Source organism: Oryctolagus cuniculus, chromosome 2 (assembly GCF_051225735.1).
Source record: "Oryctolagus cuniculus isolate XC-2025 breed Fujian yellow rabbit chromosome 2, ASM5122573v1, whole genome shotgun sequence".
In the NCBI taxonomy this organism is placed as follows: Eukaryota; Metazoa; Chordata; class Mammalia; order Lagomorpha; family Leporidae; genus Oryctolagus; species Oryctolagus cuniculus.
This window is the reverse complement of record NC_142868.1, coordinates 198,066,710-198,090,573: the sequence shown is the minus strand read 5'-3', so window position 1 is coordinate 198,090,573 and position 23,864 is coordinate 198,066,710. Positions and strand designations below refer to the sequence as shown.

The 23,864-nt window shown below is 52.8% G+C and overlaps 1 protein-coding gene across 15 annotated transcripts in view; it reads right to left on the bottom strand.

Moving 5' to 3' along the window:
* MBOAT2 (membrane bound glycerophospholipid O-acyltransferase 2) overlaps nt 1-23,864 on the bottom strand; it is a 123,594-nt gene that overhangs the window by 53,820 nt on the left and 45,910 nt on the right. For 14 of the 15 annotated variants that reach the window (XR_016230648.1, XR_016230649.1, XR_016230650.1 and 11 more), the window contains one exon: nt 17,327-17,404. The exons of the other annotated variant lie outside the window; for it this stretch is intronic. Coding sequence is in view for 8 of the 14 variants with exons in the window: in XM_051833321.3 (XP_051689281.3) it covers nt 17,327-17,404 (78 nt within the window). In the remaining 6 variants the exon portion in view is untranslated. The remainder of the gene's footprint in view (nt 1-17,326; nt 17,405-23,864) is intronic. 15 annotated transcript variants of the gene reach the window in all.

Here is a 23,864-nt window from a genome sequence, read left to right as displayed (position 1 = left end):
TGCAGGGTTGCCAGGGTCTCGCGTCATCACTGAACAGATCTCACTAGGCTCTTCCCCGAATGAGGGTGGGTGACTGCCAGCCATAAGCCACACTCTGAACTCCTTCCTACAAACCTGCAGACCGCCTCGGCTCTCAACACACCTCTGCCTGTTACCTACCTGCCTTGCGTTTCTGACCAGGTGCTCTCTCGGAGCAGAGATCCAATGATTACCAATGTAATAAAAGTCAAGACAGATTTTGCTTGTTATTTTACGAAACCCTATTTGGTTTTTTTTGTTTTGTTTTGTTTTTATTTTTTGACAGGCAGAGTGGACAGTGAGAGAGAGAAACAGAGAGAAAGGTCTTCCTTTTGCCGTTGGTTCACCCTCCAATGGCCGCCGCGGCCGGCGCGCTGCGGCCGGCGCGCCGCGCTGATCCGATGGCAGGAGCCAGGAGCCAGGTGCTTTTCCTGGTCTCCCATGGGGTGCAGGGCCCAAGGACCTGGGCCATCCTCCACTGCACTCCCTGGCCACAGCAGAGAGCTGGCCTGGAAGAGGGGCAACCGGGACAGAATCTGGCGCCCCAACCGGGACTAGAACCCGGTGTGCCGGCGCTGCTAGGTGGAGGAACGAAACCCTATTTGTGAGAGAAAGAAGAGGAGCCGAGCCATGCTCACTGTATCAGACATAAACAGTGACAGTGACACATGAACCACTCGAGTCTTTCCTGCTCTGTGTTTAACATGAACCAAACCACCAAATCTTGTTCAAGCTTTTTAAAAATCCAACTTTCCTTCCCTCATCTGGCTCAGTAACATAATGAAGTCACTTACTTGTTCTTTACAAAGAAAATTCTCAAAGCTGACTCACATATACAAGCAAAATTGGAGTTTGGCTGTATGTATTAAGCAAGATTATTTTGCCTTTCAAAATACAAACAATAACACAGACTGCATTAAGATTTGAGACCTTTGTACTCTAGTTCAAAATAACACTGGAGTAATAGTTCCCAACTCAGTCTCTCCCATTACCTCGATAAATACACAAGAACATTATTAATAACATCAAAAACTATACCTGACAACATAATAAGAGTCTTGGAGAAATTAAGAACAATTACCCACAAAAATGCACCCAAATTCCAGTTTAACCCAGTTGCTACCAAGACCAGGACTCTGGAAATCCCTTTTTTAAAAAAAAAAAAGAGAGAGAGAGCGAGAAAGCTTCCTCTATCTGCCATACACAATCTTGGGGCGTCTACAATCTGAAGAGAAGGAACCTCTCACTGTCCGCCCTCAGGGGCTGCGTGTCCCACCCCACCTGCACAAAACACCACTAATCTTTCTTCTCATACTTCAGAAGGAATACTTAGGTGGAAAACAGGAAAAGAAAAAAACCAATTTGCCGTTCTTCACCTGGAGATTCGGGCTCACAAATGCAAAAGATCCCAGAAGCGGGAGCAGAGAGCAGACTGCAGCACGCAGGGCACAAGCAGAGCCGCCAGAGCTCCGAGAGGGGAGCTGGAGGAGACCCACACTGCGGCCTGTGAGAACAGGCCCCTCAGGCGCACTCACATACACACACTTAAAATGTTTACAGAAAATCCCCAAATGCTTGCAGTGGCTAGGGCTGGGCTGGGCCAGAGCCGGGGACTCAATTCAGGTCTCCCTCATGGATGGTGGGAACCCTATTACCTGATGCGTCACCTGCTGCCTCCCATGGTGCACACGGCAGGAAGCTGGAGCTGGGTATCAAACCCAGGTCCTCTGAGGAGGGAACTGAGTGTCTTCACCATCATCTAACTGCTGGGCTAAACACCTGCCCTGGGACATGCATTTTAATCTCCCGAGGGTGGTGAGGGTCTGGGGACACAACACGGACAGGACCACAGGCCAACACACACTGGGCACTGCATGCAGGGGCCTCCCCAGGCTCCACAGCTGCAGCCCTGCCCACCCTGGATCCAAGTCTGAGACATGCATTTTCACATCCTAACCTCCGGAAACAAGAACCCGGCCCCAGACGATGGCCTATGATAACTCTTCCAGTCATGGCTTGTCACAGCTGAGGAATGAAGTATCTCTTTTAACCTGCCCTACAATCTTAGGACATACCTATTACTACTCATAGTTGATAAAAGAGGAAACTGAAGGTAGAAAGGCTAGATAACCCAGACAGTGTGACAAGGCTATGGCACTGGAACCTGGACCTGTTTGAGATTTCTTTCTTTGTTTATTCATTCATTCATAGGAAAGGCAGAGTAAGGTATGGGGAGGCTGGGGGAGGGGAGACAATCAATCTTCTACCCACTGGTTCACTACCCAAATGACCACAATAGCCAGGGTCGGGCCAGGCTTGAGCCAGGAGTCAGGAACTCCATCCGGGTCTTTCATGTGGGTAGCAGGCCAGCTCTTAGGATGCACAGCGACAGGGAGCTGTCAGAGTGGAGGAGCCAGGATCTGAACAAACACTCCAATGTCGGATTCTGGAGTCACATTATCAGTTAACCTGCTGCACCACAGAGCCAACCCCTAGAGCTTGGATCTTAGGCCCACGGTTATCCCATCGTGCCAAGGGCTATGTGAAGTGGCCAGTGGTACACGCTGAAGGGGACTCACTCTGTTAGGAAAAGGGGGAAGGCCTGCACCCAGAGGTCATGGGTCAACAGGGCTCTGAAGGCCAGCAGGACGCATGGTGAGCAGGCAGGAGGTCTCTGCAGACACAAAGGCTCCAGGCGTGAACAGCAGAGCGTGCAGAAGGGACAATAGTTTGCTCTGGCTGAGCCAGGTGTACAGCAAGCACAGGACGGGAGGCACAGGGTGCTGTTAGGCTGCCTGCAGACAGGAGTGCATCCGGTCACAGACATCTGCATCACGTGAGGAGCAGAGCACAGGACAGAGCAGGCCAGGGAGCAGAGTGACCTGAGAGTCCAGGGAAGAGACAGCGAATGAAATAGATGGGGCCAGGGAGCAATCATAGGCTGGAGGCACCAGGAAGCAATGATCGCCACACGTCTGGGTACTGTTTTAAAAATGCTGGGGGTGCTGGTGCTGTGGCGTAGATCCAGCTCTCTGCTACAGCCTGGGAAAGCAGAAGATGGCCCAAGTCCTTGGGCCCCTGCACCCGTGTGGGAGACTCAGAAGAAGCTCCTGGCTAGCCATTGTAGCCAACTGGGGAGTGAACCAGCAGATGGAAGACCTCTCTCTCTCTCTCCTTCTCTCTGTGTGTAACTCTTTCAAATAAATAAATAAATCTTTAAAAAAAAAATGCTGGGCACTGTTTTAAACATGCTGAGTCCTCGGAGGAAGAGAGGTGCACGCACGGGGTGTTGGCTGGCAGTGGAGGCGGGAAGGAGGAAGACATGAGGACTTTACTCCAAGGACCCGGCTGGCCGACCAGCGGCTGGGTGTCGGGAGAGCAGTACCCACAGGGCAGGACCATCTTGCCCAGGAGGGAGCCTCAGGCCCCCTGCTCCCACCTCCTCTGCCTTCCTTTCTGCTATTTTTTAACTCTTGATCACACATCTTTAAGGATTATCTCCTAAAATTTAACTTCATCTCCACTTACAAACTTCTAGTTATGAGTGCCTACTGTCTGCTAAGTGTACAGGACTAAGCCAGGTGAGTGAATGTAAGAAGGGGCTAAGATTTAGACCGATCTTTGAAAAGAATGAGAAAAGGAGCTGGAAAACATCATCAAAAGTAAAGGCCAAGAGCATGAAAGCCGGGAGCGCCCTGAGAAACCACGCGTCTGCGGTGGCCCCTCTGCCGTGTACAACAGCCCTGCGCCCACCCGAGCATGTGCCCACACCCACAGCCACACAGATGACGTGCAACGGAAGAACACGTGGGCAAGTGGGAAGCATGTCCCCTTCCATGCCCTCCCAGACTCTCAGCTCATCCAAAACCCAGTCCCGAGTGGACCCAGTAGGGGCAGGGGAGGAAGCACAGAGGCGGGGCCTCAGAGCAACAGGAGCCACTGATCCTGACGCACACGGCACAGACGCGGAGTGCGCCGAGGGACACGAAGGACACTGCAGAGCCTCTGTGCAGACGCCAGTGGGAAGGCCACGGGCCACGAGGCAGCGCAACCCAAAGTCTTTGGGAGATACTTTACACCATCAGAACTTACTGAGGAAACGAAAGTGTAATCCACAGTGAGCTAGTCGTTGGAAATCACCATATTAGAAATTAAAACTGAGAACTCTTAAAATTCAGATTTAAAATCATTGCTCATTCAAGCATGATCATGCCAATTTAAAACACATTTTTACAAAAAGAAAAAGACTGGTGGGAAGAGTGACACCTGTTGACATGCTTTACAAATCTCTGTAATGTCTGACTTATTAGAAGACAGCCAGGGGGCTGGCGTTGTGACACAGCAGGTAAAGCTGCCATTTGCAATGTGAGCATCCCACACGGGCGCTGGTTTGAGTCCCAGCTGCTCCACTTCTGATCCAGCTCCCTGCTAAAGGCCTGAGAAAACCGGTGGAGGATGGCCCAAGTATTTGGGCCCCTGCTACGTACATGGGTGACCTGGATGAAGCTCCTGGCTCCTGGCTTTGGGCTGGCCCAGCCTTGGCCATTACAGCCACCTGGGGAATAAACCAGCAGATAGAAGATCTCTCCCTCTTTCGGTCTCTCCTGCGCAGCTCTCTGAGTCTCCGTGAGCCCAGCTGTCAGCTGGGGTAACAGCGCCGCAACCCGGGCCGGGCCGCATCAAGCAGGAATGCCTTTTGGCAGCTGACACCACACCCACACAGGGCGGCGTTTAACAAGTATCAGCGTTAATGAAAAGTTATCTACTAGCAGTAATCTATCCATGCTGCAGCTGTCTGTTGTCACCTTAGCCATCTGGAAACTTCAGCTCGCACTCCTTTTCAGTGGGTTTCACCTGCAGTTCTCAGTTCCACTACTTGTTGGCAAACACGGAAATGCCGAAGAGGCAGAGAAGCGCACGCTGACAAGACAGGCGGAGAGCCCTGGAGTCCCGACGGCACGCTGCCCGTGCTCACGAGGGGGGAGCCCTGGAGTCCCCACGGCACGCTGCCCCGCGCTCACGAGGGGGGAGCCCTGGAGTCCCGATGGCACGCTGCCCGCGCTCACGAGGGGGGAGCCCTGGAGTCCCCACGGCATGCTGCCCCCTGCTCATGAGGGGGGAGCCCTGGAGTCCCCACGGCACGCTGCCCCCTGCTCACGAAGGAAGAGGACTACCGCTCACACCCCCATTTTGCAGTCACACTCAGCCCGGTGCATCCAGCTCCACCTCCTTGGCTGCAGACACTGCCAGACATTTACCAAGTGCATGGCGCAGACAGCACAGCACTGGGCACCGCACACACTCCCCGTGCTCCTCTGTGCCCAGCACTGCAGTGTCAGGCCAGCCCCTGCACACAGGCACCGAGGCCTGGCCATCAAGGAGAACAAGTGACTTCCAGCAGACGGTCTTGAAGGGAGCAGGGGACAGAGGCACACTTTCACCAGGGACAAAGCGGCTGGAGTGCAGGGAAACCACCATGTGTCTGAAGCCGTCAGGGTTTCCCAAAGACCAACTAGACCCTGACTCTGAGGCCAGCGCCGACACCCAAGGGAGGCGAGCAGAGGCCCCCACACGGCTGCCTCTCGCCATCCCCATGGACAGCACTGCCTCTCCTGGAGGCCTCGCTGTCTCCCAGGTCAGTGAGACCATGCCTGAGTTTTTTATGTAGCACATGTAAAGATAAAACTGCAGTAAACAGGGATCTAGGAAGGTGCCAAAAAACGCAACAGAAGAGATAAATCTCTTGGGTATAAAAGAAGCAGAGACTCTGACATGAAATGCGAATGTAAATGCAGTGAGTTTCAACAGAAACTCAAACATCAGAGACGGGCTGCAAAAGGCTTCACATTTCAAAGAAGCAGGAAACACAGGATGAGATGCTTCCATCTTTGTATAGTTTTTAATTAATTAATTTCAAAGAAAAGACAGATCTGCCATCTACTGCTCAATCTCCAAGTGGCTACAACAGCAAGGACAGGGCCAAGCCAAAGCCAGGAGCCCGGGACTCAATCCAGGCCTCCCACATGGGTCCAAGGACCCAAACACTGGAACCATTACCTGCTTCTTCCCAGAACACGTATTAGCAGGAAGCTGGATCCAGCACAACTTTACCAATGCACCAAACACCTGCCCCTATACACCATTTTTAGATCAATTTTCTCCCTTTTCCCTTCTGTTTACTAAGGAAATAAAATCAATTACTGCATTACATATGCCTATCAAGGAACACTGTAATCATGTGAATTCCGTATCAAACATTTTAGCATTTAAGCTGCTAAGAAAGGTACCTACAGTCTGTCTTCTGAATAGTTTAGAGCTCTGGCATCTAGGAAAAACTGGGACACAGGTAAAGCCTTGCACAGTGCTATATACCAGCTCTCTAACCCCTCCAAGTCTCAGAAAGAAACTGTCCCAATGATACATCAATTCTATACCAGATTCTTAAAATTCTTTGAAAGGCGAACGGTGCCTAACCCACCGTGGGGCAGTCTGTGGTCTTCTAACACAGGACCACCACACACGCGGCTCTCTGACAGCCCAGTCCCCACCTCCTCTGTGGTGCTCAGGTGCCCGGGAGCAGCGGACACCCACGTTCCGCTCTGTCTGGATGCCCCGCCCCACAGGGCCTGGCCAGTTCTCAGAGAATTTGCTCTAATACTTCTGTCTTTCTTTCCATAACACTCTAAAGAAGGATTGCTGAGCAAGCCAGCAACAAGAGGAAGTATTTTTTTACATCAACTTAATTTATATGAGTTACTTGATAATTACATTTTTAGCCCACTGATATTAAGATACTGAACTCTAACAAAATTTTAATAATCTCACACAAAGCACTTATGGAAGTCTGGAACGTTTTAAATAAAGGCAGAGACTCTAGAGATTAAAATCATTACTACCCAGACACTTACTGAGAGGCTGAATCTTCCTGACAGCATCCTAATACTACGTTCTTAAAAAAAAATTATATTTATTTGAAAGGCAGATTTACAGAGAGGCAGAGGCAGAGAGAGAGAGAGAGACAGAGACAGAGAGAGGTCGTCCATCCGCTGCTTCACTCCCCAAATGGCTGAAACGGCCGGAGCTATGGAAGCCAGGAGCCTCTTCCACATCTCCCACGTGGGTGCAGGGGTCCAAGCACTTGGGCCATCCTCCACTGCTTTCCCAGGCCACAGCAGAGAGCTGGATCAGAAGTGGAGCAGCCGGGTCTCAAACCAGCGCCCACATAGGATGCCTGCACTGCAGGCGGCTTTACCGCTACACCACAGCGCCAGCCCCCAGTTCTTTGTTCTGATCTACAGAGAGGCCACTCCCACCTCTCATCGACAGTGCCTATCAGTCTGTCGAGCAAATAAACCAGGGTGTTTATGCTGTCTGCCGAGTGAATGTCTCGTTGCTTCTCCAACTTAAATAAAGCACCCCTCCTCAGAATCCAACAACCCACAACAGCATGCACGAATCTCTCCGACTTCCAGCCAGCCGCTGGTTTTGTGACCTGTTCAAAAGACTCCGCCTTCTGGAACCTCTGTCTCCACACCTGTCCAATCCGGTGCTTCCGACACCAGATACTGAATGGTTAATGGGATACTCGGGGCAAGTACTCAACAGAGTCATGGGTTTGCAAAAAGTCCCAGGTCCAAGTCCAAGACGCACACTGTTTCTAGCACAGAGATCTACAGCTCATAAAAACATAGCAGGCAACACGGAGAGGTCATCATCTGGTAAGCCCTAATTTTCCAAGCAAGTTCTCTGTTTCTTACCTAACAGCTGAAAGAGCCAGTCTCCTCACTGCGCCTTCCGCTCACAGGCATTTATGCAAATGGCGTGGCGTTAGGACAGGCCCTGAGGGCCCTCACCGCTCATCAGGGCTGCAGGGCTCCTGCGCTTTCCTGCGGTGTCTGGCAAGGACCAGCCTCTTCACACAGGGCACGGTGAGCAGCCACTTAACCTGCTGAGCCACAACACTCACCCGCCATCTTTTAATTACGCTATTATTATTGTCAAGACAAGGAAGATACATCATCTAATCGGACAGTGTTTTCAAAATCCTCTTTGTTTTCAGATTAGTTTGGAACGTTAGCCAGCAAACCGGCATTTCAGATACTCCTGACCCAGCCCCCACCCCCCCAAGCTGATGTGCGCCGACTTCTGCCTACGCTAGGACACTGCAATGGAACAGCGCCCACAGCCATGCCTTCGTCACCAGTGGACTGTGGTAGCCACAGCGGCCCCTCCTCATCTGTGTGATCCTCCCACTTCATATAAAAACCCACCCAAGAGCGGGGGGCTGCTTCCCCAACTTGCTCAAGAATAACTGAAACCCCCTCAACAGAGAAACAGAGATTCGGTTTACAGTTGGAAGCACAGATTCAAGTTCAAGCATCGCCACGAGCCGTGCCACTGACCTACCAACGGACAGGCATCCGAGTCACATCCTGTCCTGTCTGGAACTTGATGGATGAGGCTACAAGTGTCCACACACCCAGCAGGACCCGGCCATCCTGAGCGCCAGGTGACCCTCCGGCCACGGCGGTTTTCTGAAGCCTTACGTAGTTGCAGAGTGCTGTATGCATTCTTCAGGACGTAGCTAACGGTGCGTCTGCTCCAGGAAGAACGACCACCACATACAAACCCCTGCCTTGTCCAGGGACCCTGCTGACTCCCAGGACCTCGCCTCAAAACAGTGAGGATTTTTTTTACATGACACATTCTCATAATCCTAATGGCTAATGCTTTGAAGTAATTAGCATGGTGAGCCCCTGGCTGGAATCAGGCACCCCGAGTCCAAATCCCAGGCCCAGCACTTGCTACCCTGTTTCTGGACCTAAGTATTCCACGCAGTCCACCAAGGTTTGTGGTTGGGATACAGCAGCAATGTGTGTGCTTAGCACAGTGGCTGGTAGGTGGTAACTGTTGGAACATTAGTCGTTATGAGGCTAAGATCACATACAAATCAATTTGCTAACTGAAGTCTTTTAGCTTAGTATAGTGCAGCAACACCATAAGGGCCTTTATCCCACATCACTAAAGGGCTCGTAAAAGCAGCGCACGGAGACCATCAAGGAAAAGCCCCAAGTGCACTTGCTTCCTCTTCACTGCCTGTCTACCGCGGATCGCAGGGCCACCCTCAGAGAAGTCAGTATCCCCCACAGAGGTCCTGTCGGGCACCACACTGCTAACAGCTGCACGAGGACGAACGCTACTGAGGCTTCCGCACACCAGATGGCACCCTCTGGTGCAGCCCAGCGACGGCAGCTCCGGGTGACATTTCTGCCGGGAATCCACACTACAGCTTCCTGTGAGGGGTGCCAGCAGACAGAGAGGTGAAGGTGGACCCCAGCACTACGTGTGAGATCGAGGCCACATCAGCTAGAACTGTCTCCAACTCCACCCCACTTTCCCCAACCACCACGACCGCTGTTCCACGGTGAACCTAGAAGAAAAATAGAGTGGGCAGAGCACCACAGAACCCCTCAGGCCACTGCAAGCGACCCCCAACAGAGGTCATTCAAGGGCAGTAGCAGGGAAGCACGCATCTGCTGGGAAATCTCACAGAATCAGGAACCAGCACCCAACCCAACCCAACTGAACAGATTCAAAAGCAGGAGCCCCCAAACACCCATTCAACAGGACAGGACAGAACACCTGGCCAGGTGAGCTTCCACCATCTGGAAGGTCAACAGCGGGGCACCAAGTGAGCACAGCGCCCCCGCAAGGAGCTCATGTTCTGGGGAGAGCTGCAGCCCACGGAGTTAACGTGGCAGCGTGAGTACTTGCAACAGCTCTGGCAGGACACCCTCTGAGAGGCAAAACACAAAATAAGCCCATCAAATTCTTTGGAACTAAGAACCTTTGCAGGCATTTCACTCCCAGGCCTGAGCACCTCTTGTGAGTGCCAAGCTCACCCCTCCAAGGTTCCCCTGGACAGACATCCCCACGGTATGAAGCCCTTGGGCGCCTCAGCAGTCAGGGTTCAGCTCAGTTCAGGCCCAGAAAGGAAGTCGCTTGGCGGAGATGCTGAAGCTAATGACAATTCAGCAGTTTGAATTCGAATCCGTGTGAGATAGGACTTCACAATGTTCATGGAAAATGGAATTAAAAGAAAAGCTTATTCTGCTGACAAAAAAACAAAAACAAAAACAAAAACAGAAATTCACCTTGAAATTCATGCATAGTTTTTTCATACTATGCATTTTCCATGAACCTTATGAAGAATCCTTGTGTGCGTCGATTTTAACAATTTTTGCACCAAAAATTCCATTTTCAAGGAACTTTTAAAACTATCCTCACAGATCCAACTCCAAACCAATGCTCACAATAAAACCAGTCCTGAGGCCACCCAGTGCAGCCTGGAGTTTGATTCTGACCTTTTCTCAACCTAATCTGCTGTTTATCACCAATAATGCAAGCTTCTGATGAAGTACCCTTTCACTATTTCCTAACATCACAAAATAATTATCCTGGGGCATCATTCTATTTCACACCAAACACCTGGTTCCGGGTGCTGTACCTGACGATGCACAGCCAGTGCGCACTTTCCGTCTCGCATGCCGTTCTCTCCCCGCTCCCTGCTCCTCGGCCTTCTCTGTGACAGTATCCCACCGTGATGGGCCCCGCGGGGTGACGAGCATGTCTTTCTATTCACAGGTGCAACAAAGACTGGACGCACGAGCAGATGTCGCATGCTCCTAGCCCAACCACCCCTCGGAGGGCAGGGCCACGGCTCCGTTCTTTGGGCTTGCAAAAATGCTGTGGCACACACTGTCTGTTCAAACCAGCGGACAGCAACTCTAAAATCACCATCCCGTAGTTCTCATAACAACCTCAGGCACAGTTCAGCAACCGTGAGACACACACAGCCTTACTGTGTCTATCCACGTCTTCCAGTTTTTCTCTAGGTAATTTACTCTACGGAGAACGGCGTGCCACGTTAGGAAGAAAATACTCCTGCTGAACATCCCCAGGTCAGCGGGCTTTCCCACACTGCCATTCCCACTGCCCCACATTTCTGCTGCTCGTGTTGACATAGGGGCAGTTCCCTTCTGCCATGTTCCAAAAATCTGAAACTGTTCTTTGGAGCTCAAAAGGAATTTTTCCCACAGAGAAGTCAGAAGACAAAACCCAGCCACTGAAGGGCACTTGGGCTCCCACGTCCTCACAAAAGCCTATTCAGCACGCAAGAACACCACAGGGCAGTCCCGCTGCGCCACCTTCTCCAGGGAAAACGGCGTCCTCACTCCAGCTGGCTCGACCGGAAACGCACTCCTGATCCCTTCCCCTGTGGCCAGGTGGAGCGGCTCCGTACGCACAGCCCTTCCCCGGGCACGGAGGGCAGCTCAGCCCAGCAGAGGCTTCTGGTGAGAAGTAAGGACAGGTCTCTCAGGGGGTGGGCCTGAGATGGCGCTCGGCGGATCGCAGGAAGCCACAGCTGCGGCCATTCAGGAGCAACAGCTCTAGAACGCTATCTGGATGGCATCAGCCAACCCATGTCACCACGCGTCATTCGATCAGCACTGGGCAAGAACACACCATCTCCTGGTATGCAGATGCGCACGGCATGACTGCTGTCACAGAACCTGCAGGCTCTGAGGACAACACACAGCACTGACACTCTCTAATATGCTCCCCCACCCCCAGTGGGCTGTTAGGAATGCTGAAGACAAAAGAAACTGACAAGACAGAGTGGGAAGAAATCAACACCGGGACAGCACAGGAGAAAGGCGCCTGTGGCAGCCGAGGAACAGGAGGTTCAAGGACGGGGGACTGAGGCCGGGCGTAACCTCAGAACCTGTGCTAAAAGTGCAAGCTCCAGGTCTCTGTGCCTCAACCACTGAGCAACCATCGTGTCAGACACGCTGGGACCTCCACGCGGCACAGGTCCCTGGAAGCAGGCCTCGGCAGCAGCTTTCCAAAACACATCGTCCCTGGGGAACAGGAGGGCATCTAAGGTCAGGAAGGAGACATAGCCGTCCTCAGAATATGGAAGACACACGGCCAACCGCCCTCCCTGAGCGATCTCAAAACACAGGTGCACAGTCAACTTTGGAAACAGCCGTAAAACACTGGAGACGGTTATGAAACAAAGCACAATGTGAAAACCAAGTGAGAGAAGCTGACTTAGACCGCTTTATCCCACCTCTGCTGAGATCTGCAACACCTTTAACAGCAACAGCTTTTCATTTCATGAAGTGAGATACAGCTTAAACTCTTCTGACAGTGTGTGACACTGTTAATTTCAAACAAAATTAAATGACTTAAAACAGCACACTCAGGGGCCAGCCCCGTGGAGCAGCAAGTTAAGCCGCCTGTGATGCCAGCATCCCATATGGGTGCTGGTTCAAGATCTGGCTGCTCCACTTCCCATCCAGCTCCCTGCTAACACACCTGGGAAAGCAGCAGCGGATGGCACAAGTGCTTGGGCCCCTGCATCCACGTGGGAGACCTGGAAGAGGCTCCAGGTTCCTGGCTTCTGGCTTCAGCTCCAGCTGCTGCAGCCATCTGGGGAGTGAACCAGCAGATGAGAAGATCTCTCTCTCTCTTTGTCTCTCCTTCTCTCTTTGTAACTCTGCTTTTCAAGTAATTAAAACATAAATCTTTTTTTTTTTTTTTTTTTTTTGACAGGCAGAGTGGACAGTGAGAGAGAGAAACAGAGAGAAAGGTCTTCCTTTTGCCGTTGGTTCACCCTCCAATGGCTGCCGCGGCCGGCGCAACGCGCTGATCCGATGGCAGGAGCCAGGAGCCAGGTGCTTTTCCTGGTCTCCCATGGGGTGCAGGGCCCAAGCACTTGGGCCATCCTCCACTGCACTCCCGGGCCACAGCAGAGAGCTGGCCTGGAAGAGGGGCAACCGGGACAGAATCCGGCGCCCCGACCGGGACTAGAACCCGGTGTGCCGGCGCCGCTAGGCGGAGGATTAGCCTAGTGAGCCGCGGCGCCAGCCAAAACATAAATCTTAAAACAAACAAGCAAAAACCCAGCATGTGGGTTCAAATCTACCGGTTTTTAGCTCCGTGGCTGCCCCACTGGCCTGCTTGCAAACTGAGGCATTCGGCAGCTCCTTGCTCCCTGTCTACATGTTCTGATGGATAAAAACCAAGAAGGAATTTGGGTGTCCGTAAGAAAGACTAGATGGCCACTGAGGAATACAAGACAGAGGCGCTGAAATCGAAGAACTTCTCAGTTTTATTTAGGGCTCTTGATGGATTTTCAAAACACAAAAAACAGGTACTTGTCAATGTCCACGTTCTGTGGTCCCAGCAGCTCCAGCCGCGGCTGGTCAGCAGCTGCCATCAGAGAACCTGGACGGCAGCCTCCAGCATTCAAACGGAAACAGTCCCTAAGCACTACTGAGACATCTCCAGGGACAGACACACGGTTACCTAAGTCACACTGGCAAACACTGCCGAGTACTGAGCTCGCCCTTCCTCAGGCCGCAAATCCGCCCTCACCTACGCCACCCACTCCACCCCAGCACCCCAATGCTCCCCACAGCCTGGAGACAGCTGTCACACCTTCCCTTCAACGTCTGCTCCTCCGTGGGCACTGGCCTTGAGGGTCAGCACTCCTTTCGACATTTCGTTCTGCTAATAAACACAGAAAGATGAGGTGCATGTGAACACCTACGAATTTGCTTAAATGAGAAAACGGAAAACCTGTGAGCCAACTTGCAGAACTGTGCCTCAATTTTAGCTGAATATGCACCTGCCCTCCTACACTTCCTGTTTCTCCCTCCTGACAACTTCATGGAGGTAAAATGTACAAAACATGAAACATACCTATTTTTTAAAATATTTGAGAAGTATAAACACAGAGAGAAAGTGAAACAGAGGCAGATAAGAGCTCCTACCCTCTGGTTCTCCTCCCAAATGCCCAAAACCCTTCTAGGACCAAAGCCAGGAACCCAACCCAGGTCTCTCATGTGCGTGGCAGGGACTCAGCCACTGGAGCCATCACCTGTTGCCTCCCAGGGTACATGCACTTTGGCAGGAAGCAGATGTCAGACTAAAATCCAGGCACTGACCTGAGATGCGGACATCCCAACTGTGCCTTAACCATTAGGCCAAACACCAGCCACACTCACCTAATCTAAATGTACAATTCAATGAGCTTCACTGTATTTACACCACAGAACAATTTCAGACATTTTCCATCACTCCAGAAAGTTCCCTTATTCCGGGACCTAATGGGGTGATGATGGGTGGAGCCACGGGGTTGGGGCTGAAAAGGCTCAGCTACCAGGAATGTGCGACACCTGCCAGGGAAAGCTGTGGGCTTCGTGCCAACCCCGCCTGCAGTGCAGGGCTGAGGGGCGGGGCTCGTGCCAACCCCGCCTGCAGTGCAGGGCTGAGGGGCGGGGCTCGTGCCAACCCCGCCTGCAGTGCAGGGCTGAGGGGCGGGGCTCGTGCCAACCCCGCCTGCAGTGCAGGGCTGACGGGCGGGGCTCGTGCCAACCCCGCCTGCAGTGCAGGGCTGAGGGGCGGGGCTCGTGCCAACCCCGCCTGCAGTGCAGGGCCGGGGGGCAGGGCTCCTGCTCACAGGGCGAACAGACGCTGGACTCAGCCGTAGACTGGCGTCTGTCCTGCTGGGTTTCTGACCTGGCCAATTTCCTCCTTTCTCCTTGCCTTCTGCCCCCTTTTGGAACAGGAATCTGTACCCTGTGCCTGTCCCACCACTGCATCCTGGAAGTATGGAACTGGACTCTGATTTTTCACAGGTTCGCAGCTCTAAGAGTCCATCTGAAGTCTCCGCTGAGACTGCACCTGGACTTCTGAGTGACGCCGCCACGAGTTACGACCCTGGGACGATCTCGAGTGCACTGAATGCACCTTGCCTTCTGAGATGGACACGGGCTGGCGGGCCAGGGGCAGAGGTCACGGCTGGGACGTGGCGGTTCCCCCGGTCACGTGTGAGAAGCACGGTCCCCAGAGTGGCAGTGCTGGCAGGTGGCGTGGAGCTAGGAGAGCGTTCTTCCGGAAGGCCCGTGGGTCCCCCCGCCTGGAGCTGTGCTCAGAAGGGACTGTGGGCCCACACTCTGGCTCCCTGGCTGGTGATTGGTCTCTGCCATGAAGCCCTCACCAGAGCCCAGCTGATGCCACCACCATGACACTGACCTCCAGGACTACAGCTAAACAAGACTTTTTTCCCCCAGTTTTTTAAGCTCTCTAATTCCTATTTGTCAGTCATTCCTCACCCTCAGCCCTTGACAGCACTACAATGGGACTACCTTGAACTGCAGTCTCACACCAGGTCCTTCACTCACATGCAGTTTCTGACAGGCACAGGTCCGCTCTTTTCCCGTGCTCAGTGGCACTGCATGGATGTGCCACAAGGCATTCAGCAGCTGATGACAGGAAACCATCCAGCGCACAGCGGTTTCCCTTCTCTGGAACTACTGGGTTCCGTGCTGGCCACGTCCTACTCCTCAGTAGCCTCCCTGCTTCCCCCGGCAGTGTGTGCAGCCCCGCCTGCTGCCCCTCATCCCCCCTGCTTCCCCCAGCAGTGTGTGCAGCCCCGCCTGCTGCCCCTCATCCCGCCTGCTTCCCCCAGCAGTGTGTGCAGCCCCGCCTGCTGCCCCTCATCCCCGCCCGGCACAGCCGCTCTCCGGGGGGTTCCGGGGGGTGTGACGAGGAGTGGAGTCTCGCTGTGTCTCCGTGTGCATGTGCACACGTGCATCTCCCTAATGACTCACATTCGTTCACACTGCTTTTGCCAGTGTAAGTCTCTTGCCCCTTTCTTCAACGGGTTTGTTCTCTTGACAAGGAGCGGAAAGCGCTCTGCCCTCTGAACATAACCCATCATCCTAGACACTGTGCACGTACTCCACCCTCACCGTGGCTGGTCTTCTCGTCTTCTTAATGGGGTCTTAGCCTGCACAGTGACATCTGTTTTGTTTTTGTGAAGTCCAAGCTATCGGTTTCCTGTTGTCGTCTGTTTAATGTCGTATCTTTGCCTAATCTGCTGTCAAACTTACTTTCTCTCGTTTCCTTCCACAGTCTAAAGCTTTTGCTCCCACATGTACACCTCTGCTCTGGGTAAACGTTGGTGCATGGCCTGAGGTTGAGTTAAGATTTGTCCATTGCTTGCATTTGCATATCCCGTTGTCCTGGCCCCTGAGGAGAGGCCAGCCCGTCCCCTGGTGAAGCGCCCAGCACTTCAGCCAGCTGTACCGGGCGGTTTCTTACTCAGCTGACCGACACCTCGATTTCTGTACCAGCAGACATGGTCTTGATTACGACAGATTTATGGTTTTGAAATCTTCCAATTACACGCTTCCCTCCCAGTGCAGCGGCCCCACTAAACGCCTCACGGTCATCTCAGAGTGGACATTCATTTACTCAGCAAATATCCACTGTTCAAGCCCCGCTTTGGGGCTTTCCTAGCCACCTGCTCAAAACGCTCCAACCCACAACATGCCCCCCACATCCGGGCTCCCCACACACTGCCCCCCACTTCCGGGCTCCCCACACACTGCCCCCCACATCCGGGCTCCCCACACACTGCCCCCTACTTCCGGGCTCCCCACACACTGCCCCCCACTTCCGGGCTCCCCACACACTGCCCCCCACTTCCGGGCTCCCCACACACTGCTCCCCACTTCTGGGGCTCCCCACACACTGCCCCCCACATCCGGGCTCCCCACACACTGCCCCTCACTTCCGGGCTCCCCACAACATGCCCCCCACATCCGGGCTCCCCACACACTGCCCCCCACATCCGGGCTCCCCACACACTGCTCCCACCTTCCGGGCTCCCCACACACTGCCCCCCACTTCCGGGCTCCCCACACACTGCCCCCCACATCCGGGCTCCCCACACACTGCTCCCACCTTCCGGGCTCCCCACACACTGCCCCCCACATCCGGGCTCCCCACACACTGCTCCCACCTTCCTGTCGTTCAGGCAGGAATGGTACTGCACCTTTCGCCCATCACTCTGTCCTCCTAAACTCATCTTCCAACCCCCCAAAACTCTGTCACTCCGTATCCCCATGCTGTCCCCTGCAGACTCAGCCAGTGGTTCTTAACTGGAGGAAGTTCGCCTGCCCAGGGGACCTGAAAAGATTCGGAAATGCTGATGGCTGTTCCAGCTCAGGAGGTGCCACCAGCATCTAACGGGCAGAGGCCAGGGATGCTCTGAACAGCCTAGACCACAGTCAATTCTGAACATCGAAAAACTGAGGCTAAGAAACTCTGCGTACAGCAAACATTTATGACAACTCTCTTAGAATGACCAGAACTAGAATGACGCTGGGTGTGCGAGACTCTGCTGCTAAGGGGAAGCGCGTTGTTTCCGCGTGAACGAGTGACAACTCACTTGTGCATGCGCTCCACTCCTATGATGACCATGATGCAGTAGGAGACTCCACTTTGCACAAGGAAATGTAAGGCATACCTGAAAGAAGAAGGAGCCCGTTAGACAGGGACACCCCGAACACAGAGGCGACCTAACTGAGGCTACAAAATACTTCTGGAGAACCCAGAAGATTCCTAAGTAAAATAATAAAAATAATACCAAAGAATGAAACTTTCAAAGCCTAAAATTCTGAGAACACCCTGGTGAGGGAGCCCTGCACCACGGGACCCAGGAGTGCAGGAAAAATAAAACCCCCAAAGTCACACTCAGTGCCCCAGCATTCCAGGTCTCCTAGCTACGTGAAAGCAGCAGGGGTGTGTGGCTCAAGGACTACAGCTTTCTTTGTAATGACTTTACGAGGAGTAGCCACCAGGGATTTCAGAACAGTCCTAACAGAACATCGGCTGTCTTCCCCAACTAACTTCTCCAATACCAGCTCCATGCTCTGCCTGTATCTTGTCAACAATATTTCTTACAAAACAAAAGTCTGGATACATCCACATGTATTTATTCTCAAAACACTATGGCTCAAGTAAAACCTGGTCATTCGCCAATCTGCTGTGGCATATCCGCAAACATTCTGGCTAGCACGGTGCAGTATTTTCTAGTATTCTATTCTCTTATCCTCATACCACTGGATAAGAAAACCAATTTACCCACACATTCCACAAAACGCAGGCACAACCGTAGTAGACTTCCTAGGATTACAATTGATCCAAACTGCCCCTGAGGGGGTGCTTAGTGTACACGGACACACGCTCGCTTTCAAATTTCTTTTGCTTTCGTAGCATGAACAACTTAGAACAGAATCTTTAGATCATCATGCACAACTTAAATCTCTCTCTCTTTTTTTTTAAGATTTGTTTATTTGAAAGTCAGAGTTATACAGAGAGAGAAGGAGAGGCAGAGAGAGAGAGAAAGAGGTCTTCCATCCGCTGGTTCACTCCCCAGTCAGCCACAACTGTGCTGGTCCAAAGTGAGGAGCCAGGAGCCAGGAGCTTCTTCTGGGCCTCCCATGCAGGGGCAGGGGCCCAAGGACTTGGGACTCGGGACCTCCTCCACTGCCTTCTCAGGCCACAGCAGAGAGTGGATCAGAAGTGGAGCAGCTGAGACTCGAACTGGCACCCATATGGATGCTGGCACTGCAGGCAGCAGCTTTCCCTCTATGCCACAGCACTGGCCTCGCAGCTTAAAATCTTAGTAAGGATCTTAACCCAAGACTGAAATTACTGTTTAACTCAATCATGGTAGAATGATAGATATCGTCAATATGGGAAAATTACTAAAAAGTCTGAATGTATTTTTCCACATAAGGGTCATAAATAAGGAGCAGGCACCAAGGCAGGCCCATAAAAGCAGCCTATGTTACTCTTTGTGCAGAGTAGGTCGGTCTCCGTCCAACTGTGCCCCCTCTCCTCTGCCCTCCTGCACACCACACACACAATTAGAAAACAAGGTCGGCCTGAAGTGCTGCTATCATCCGAGGGCCAAGGGAAGCAGAAAAACCTGCACAAGTGGACTTCAAGAAGGTCATGGAGGGGCTGGCACTGCAGCACAGCAGGTACAGCCAACGCCTGTGACGCCGGCATCCCATACGGACTCCAGTTTGAGTTCCAGCTGCTCCACTTCCGACCCACTCCCTGCTAATGCACCTGGGAAAGCAGTGGAAAATAGCCCAAGTCCTTGGGCCCCTGCACCCAGTTGGGAGACCAGGATGAAGCTCAAGTTCCTGGCTTCAGCCTGGCCCAGCGCTGGCCATTGTGGCCATTTGGGGAGTGAACCAGTGGATGGACAATCTCTCTCTCGCTTTCTCTCTGTAACTCTGCCATTCAAATAAGTAAACCTTTTTTAAAAAGTTCATGGAAAGGGCCAGTGCCGTGGTGCAGTAGGTTAATCCTCTGCCTGCAGTGCCGGCATCCCACATGGGCGCCGGTTCTGTCCTGGTTGCTCCTCTTCCAGTCCAGCTCTCTGCTATGGCCTGGGAAAGCAGTGGAGGATGGCCCAAGTGCCTGGGCCCCTATACCCACATGGGAGACTGAGAAGAGGCACCTGGCTCCTGGCTTCAGATCGTTGCAATTCCGGCCATTGCAGCCATCTGGAGAGTGAACCAACGGAAGGAAGACCTAGTTCTGTCTCTCCCTCTCACTGTCTGTAACTCTACCTCTCAAATAAATAATAAAATCTTTAAAAAAATTTTTTAAAGTTTTTTAAAAGTCCATGGAAAATAATTATGAAAAAAATAATAAAACTTCCCTGCACCAGGATAAACTGTGATTCCCTTCCTGCACAAACTTTCTGAAATGGCTGCCTGTGAGTACAAACAGCAGCAAACTGAAGCCCACAGTCAGAATCCACGCTTGGCAGGTGCAGCCTGGCCCCTGTGACTAAAAGCCAAAAGCTGACGGGACAGCTAGGTGTTCCTGCGAGCAAAGCACATGACAGCACTCATCTAAATAAGAGAAAATGCTGTGGGGACTCTCGGCGACAGTTTCTTTTCTGTGAGTCAATTTCCTTGGAACACGAGGGATGCGGGGCTCAGGGCTCTTTTTCTCAAACAGCGCTCAGTGCCTCCTGTTGCCTTAAAGCACCTGCTCCCCTGGCCACTGAGAACACAGCTCGGCGACCTCCGGGCCGGCACACAGCCCGGTGACAGACACACTCATTCCCGGCTGCACTGGCCTCCCCGGCGGGCGTGGCACCGCGACTGCACCCAGGAATGTTCCTCCACCTGCCTGCACTGGAGAGCTCAGATTAACATTTAACGCTCCCGAGCACACGGCAGCCGCTCCGACGCTGACCCACGCTGACCCACGCCACTGCTGACTGCACTACTGGCACAGCAGGCGCCCCCCTGCTGCGTGCGGCTCCAGAGCAGACTCCAGACAGAAGCTACCTTCCAACACACCTCTCCTTGCCTCTCCTCGCCCAGGGCTGAGGGACCAAGCTCGTAAGCGTGGTGAGTGCCCTAACTGACCTTGGAACGCAGCGGTCCTGCACAACTAATCCCCTGGCTGACTCTTCAAGGGCTGGGCAGAGGACAGGGAAGCCCACACACCACCAGCGTGATCTTTCACGCTGCTTCAGCACTTTGAAGATAAAAAGCACTTTATCCCAAAACTTGTTTTTAGAAAATATATTTTACTTATTTTGAATTCAAATAACACTAAAAGCATGCATAAAATATATTTTTAGAGGCGGGAAGCTGTCCTAGCTGTCAAGACACCACTTGGGACTCTGGCATTTGAGAGTGGCTGGGTTCGAACCCCGACTATGGTCCCGAGTCCAGCTTCCTGTTGATGCGCACTCTGGGAAGCAACAGGTGATGGCTCAGGCGCTGGAGCCCCCCACCCCCACCCCAGCACCCATGCGGGAAGTCCAGACTGCGGGGGCTCCAGGCTCCTGGCTCCAGCCTGGACCAACTCCAGTCAGTGCAGACACCTGTGGGGTGAACACCCTATGGGTGGGAGTTAGTCTCCTGCCCTGAAATAAATTGTTAAAATTTACTTTTAGCGAAGGAAGGAAGGAAGGAGGGAAGAAGGGAGGGAAAGAAGGAAGGAAGACAGAAAGAAAGACAGAAAGAAAGACAGAAAGGTGGAGAGGAGAGAGGACAGGGGAGGGGAGGGGAGGGGAGGGGAGGGAAGGGGAGGAGAGGAGAGGAGAGAGGAGAGGAGAGGAGAGGGCATCTAAGTTTTTAAAAAGACTGAAAATAGTTCTTCAATTGTTCAACTAATCTTTGCTGACCTTCTGAAAGGCACTGTTGTGCACACTGGGAATATCACAGTTGACTAGCCAAAGCTTGTTCCTGAAGATCCTGGTCTAGAGAGGAAGACACTGGATTAAACAGGTAGTACTGGTGCTGCACACACGGAAGCAGAGCCTGGGAAAGACCTACTGGATCCCCGGCTGCAGGCTGTAGAATGGGCCGAACACCCCTAATCCATGAATGCCAAAACACCAATGATGGTGGATTTCAGGGAATTCCATTCAGATATTTGCAGGCTGGGGCCAGCACCATGGCGCAGTGGGTAAAGCCGCTGCCTGCAGTACCAGCATCCCACATGGGCGCTAGTTCAAGTCCCAGCTGCTGCTCTTCCAATCCAGCTCTCCACTGTGGCCTGGGAAAGCAGTAGAAAGTGGCCCAAGTCCTTGGGCCCCTGCACCCACGTGGGAGACCCAGAAGAAGCTCCTGGCTTCAGATCAGTGCAGCTCCAGCCGTTGTGGCTATTTCAGAAGTGAACTGGCAGATGGAGGACCCCCCTCTCTCTCTCTCTCTCTCTCTGTGTGTAACTATGCCTTTCAAATAAATAAGTAAATAAATAAGTCTGAAAAAAAAAAACCCCACAAATATTTCCAGATCTGAAAAACCCTGAAATCTCAAACACTTCCGGTTCCAAGGCCTTCTGGGTACACAATGCTCAGCCTGGACAGACTGGTGACCCTGCGCATCTCTCCCTATCCCCGCAAGTGGCCAGTGTACTGCACGGCTCTTTGTCCTAAGACACTCACAGGCCCCATCTCATAGGGGGGCTGAGTGACACATTTCAAGTCACGCATGGGCCTCCAGGCCTGTCTGACCCAGGGTCCAAGTCTTATTCTGTTATCAAAGAAATTTAAATAAATAAAAATACGAACTGAGTCAAGGGAATCTATAGATGGTAGTTTAAAAATAAAATAGCTGAGACCCAAAACAAGCAGAAATAGGTCAAATGATCAGCTGTATTTAGAGTATGACAGACGTCATTCACAAGGAGACTGTCCCAAACCGTGGCAGCCAGGACTGCCTTTGAGCCCCTCCCCGCAAAACACAGCGTGAAAATCCAGACCAAGAGGATCTACTCCCGGTAGCTAAGCCCAGCTGGCACAGTGAGCTCACACTGCTCCAGCGCAGGAACAATCTCTCTTCTCAAAGAAAGGAAAACAAAGGGTTTCCCCTTTAAGAAAAGAACAAAGAATTCAATTTTGAGTAAATCTCAGCCAGATCACTTGTGGGGCTGGCACACAGCACCCAGTGAGGCCTCTCAGCAGGAGGACACTGTTGGGGGGGACCCCCGGGGCAGAAGTCTCCGCCCCTGGCAGCACCTCCACTTTGCACCTTCATCACCTTCATCTCCACCCCCACAGACTGCAAGGAGAAAGGTGCCTCCTGGAGCTGGCCAAGCTGAGCCACAAAGGCCTCCCCAGCCCCTCATGGACATACACTGAATACCCGGGGCTGAGCCACAGGCTGGAACAGACCTAAAATACTCTAGAGAAGCCAGTCCAGGAGAGAACAAAACAGGAACGCTGGAATACCGCTGACGCTGGGCAACAGGCCTGAGGGTCCATTATATTCTACTCTCTACTTCTGTGTACGTGATAAACACACACACACAGAGTACACACCCCGCCCTGGAACGTGACCAAGAAGATTAAACAGCATCATCTGAGGAACCAGGAAAACTCTGATAACAAAGCTGACACTGCGGAGGGAACCAGAAGGCCCCGTCAGGTCTCACGGAGAGATGGTACCTGGACCTGCTCCCACACTGCACCGGGCAGCACGGCACAGACTGAACGAACTGTCCCTGGCTGAGGCTTCATGAGCTTCTAGGAAACACAGCGCCCACCAGGACAGACATTCACTGAGGAAACCCCGGCGTGTCCCAATCCAGAAGCCAACGGCACCCCAGGAGACACAGAGAGGTGGGCCGGAGTCCCACAGCTTCCCTGCCAATTGGAGGCCTGAGGCACTGTCCAGGGTGGGACTTTGGTCCCCAGCAGCTGGCGAGCAGCACGAGGTGATTCCAGGAAACTCAGGAGCAAACCACAGAGGCCTCTCTGTGCACTGGCTTGTTCCGCCAGCACACCCACGGCCACCCGCGGCAGTGGGGAGAGGCTCCCAGCTCCCAGGGCAGCCATGGCCCGAGGGGGCACTAACTGGGGAAGCACACAGCCCGCCCCCAGGGTCAGGAGTCTTTTCTTCCCCACAGGGAACAAGCAAACAAAAGGCTTCCTTTCACTGATGGCAGACTTCAGAGTTCCAGCATGGGCGGCACCAGCCCCGAAAGCCACTTGTACAGAGAAAAACACGCCTTGTCCTGGCACAGAAGATCAGCAAGCTAGGTGGGAAGAACCATTCATGACAGAGTAAAATTCCTTTATATCCTCTTTCATCTTTTTTCACAAATTATAAATGGAAGATTCCCTCTAAGACTAAAAAGAGTCCATCTCCATTCTTTTATTTTTTGCTGTAAAAGTCAAAATTGAGGGCCAGCTTTGTAGAGCTGCGGGTCAGGCCTCTGCTCACGTGACGCCAGCGTCCCACATCAGGGAGCCAGTCCAAGTCCCTATCTGCTCCACTTCCGAAGCAGCTCCCTGCTAGCACGCCTGGGAAGCAGCAACGCTGGCCCAAGTGCTGGGCCCTGCACCCACGTGGGAGGCGCAGGCCTGGTTTGTCTGTTGCAGCCACTGGGGAGTGAACCAGAAGACACAAGATCTCTTTGTCTCTCTTTCTTCTTCT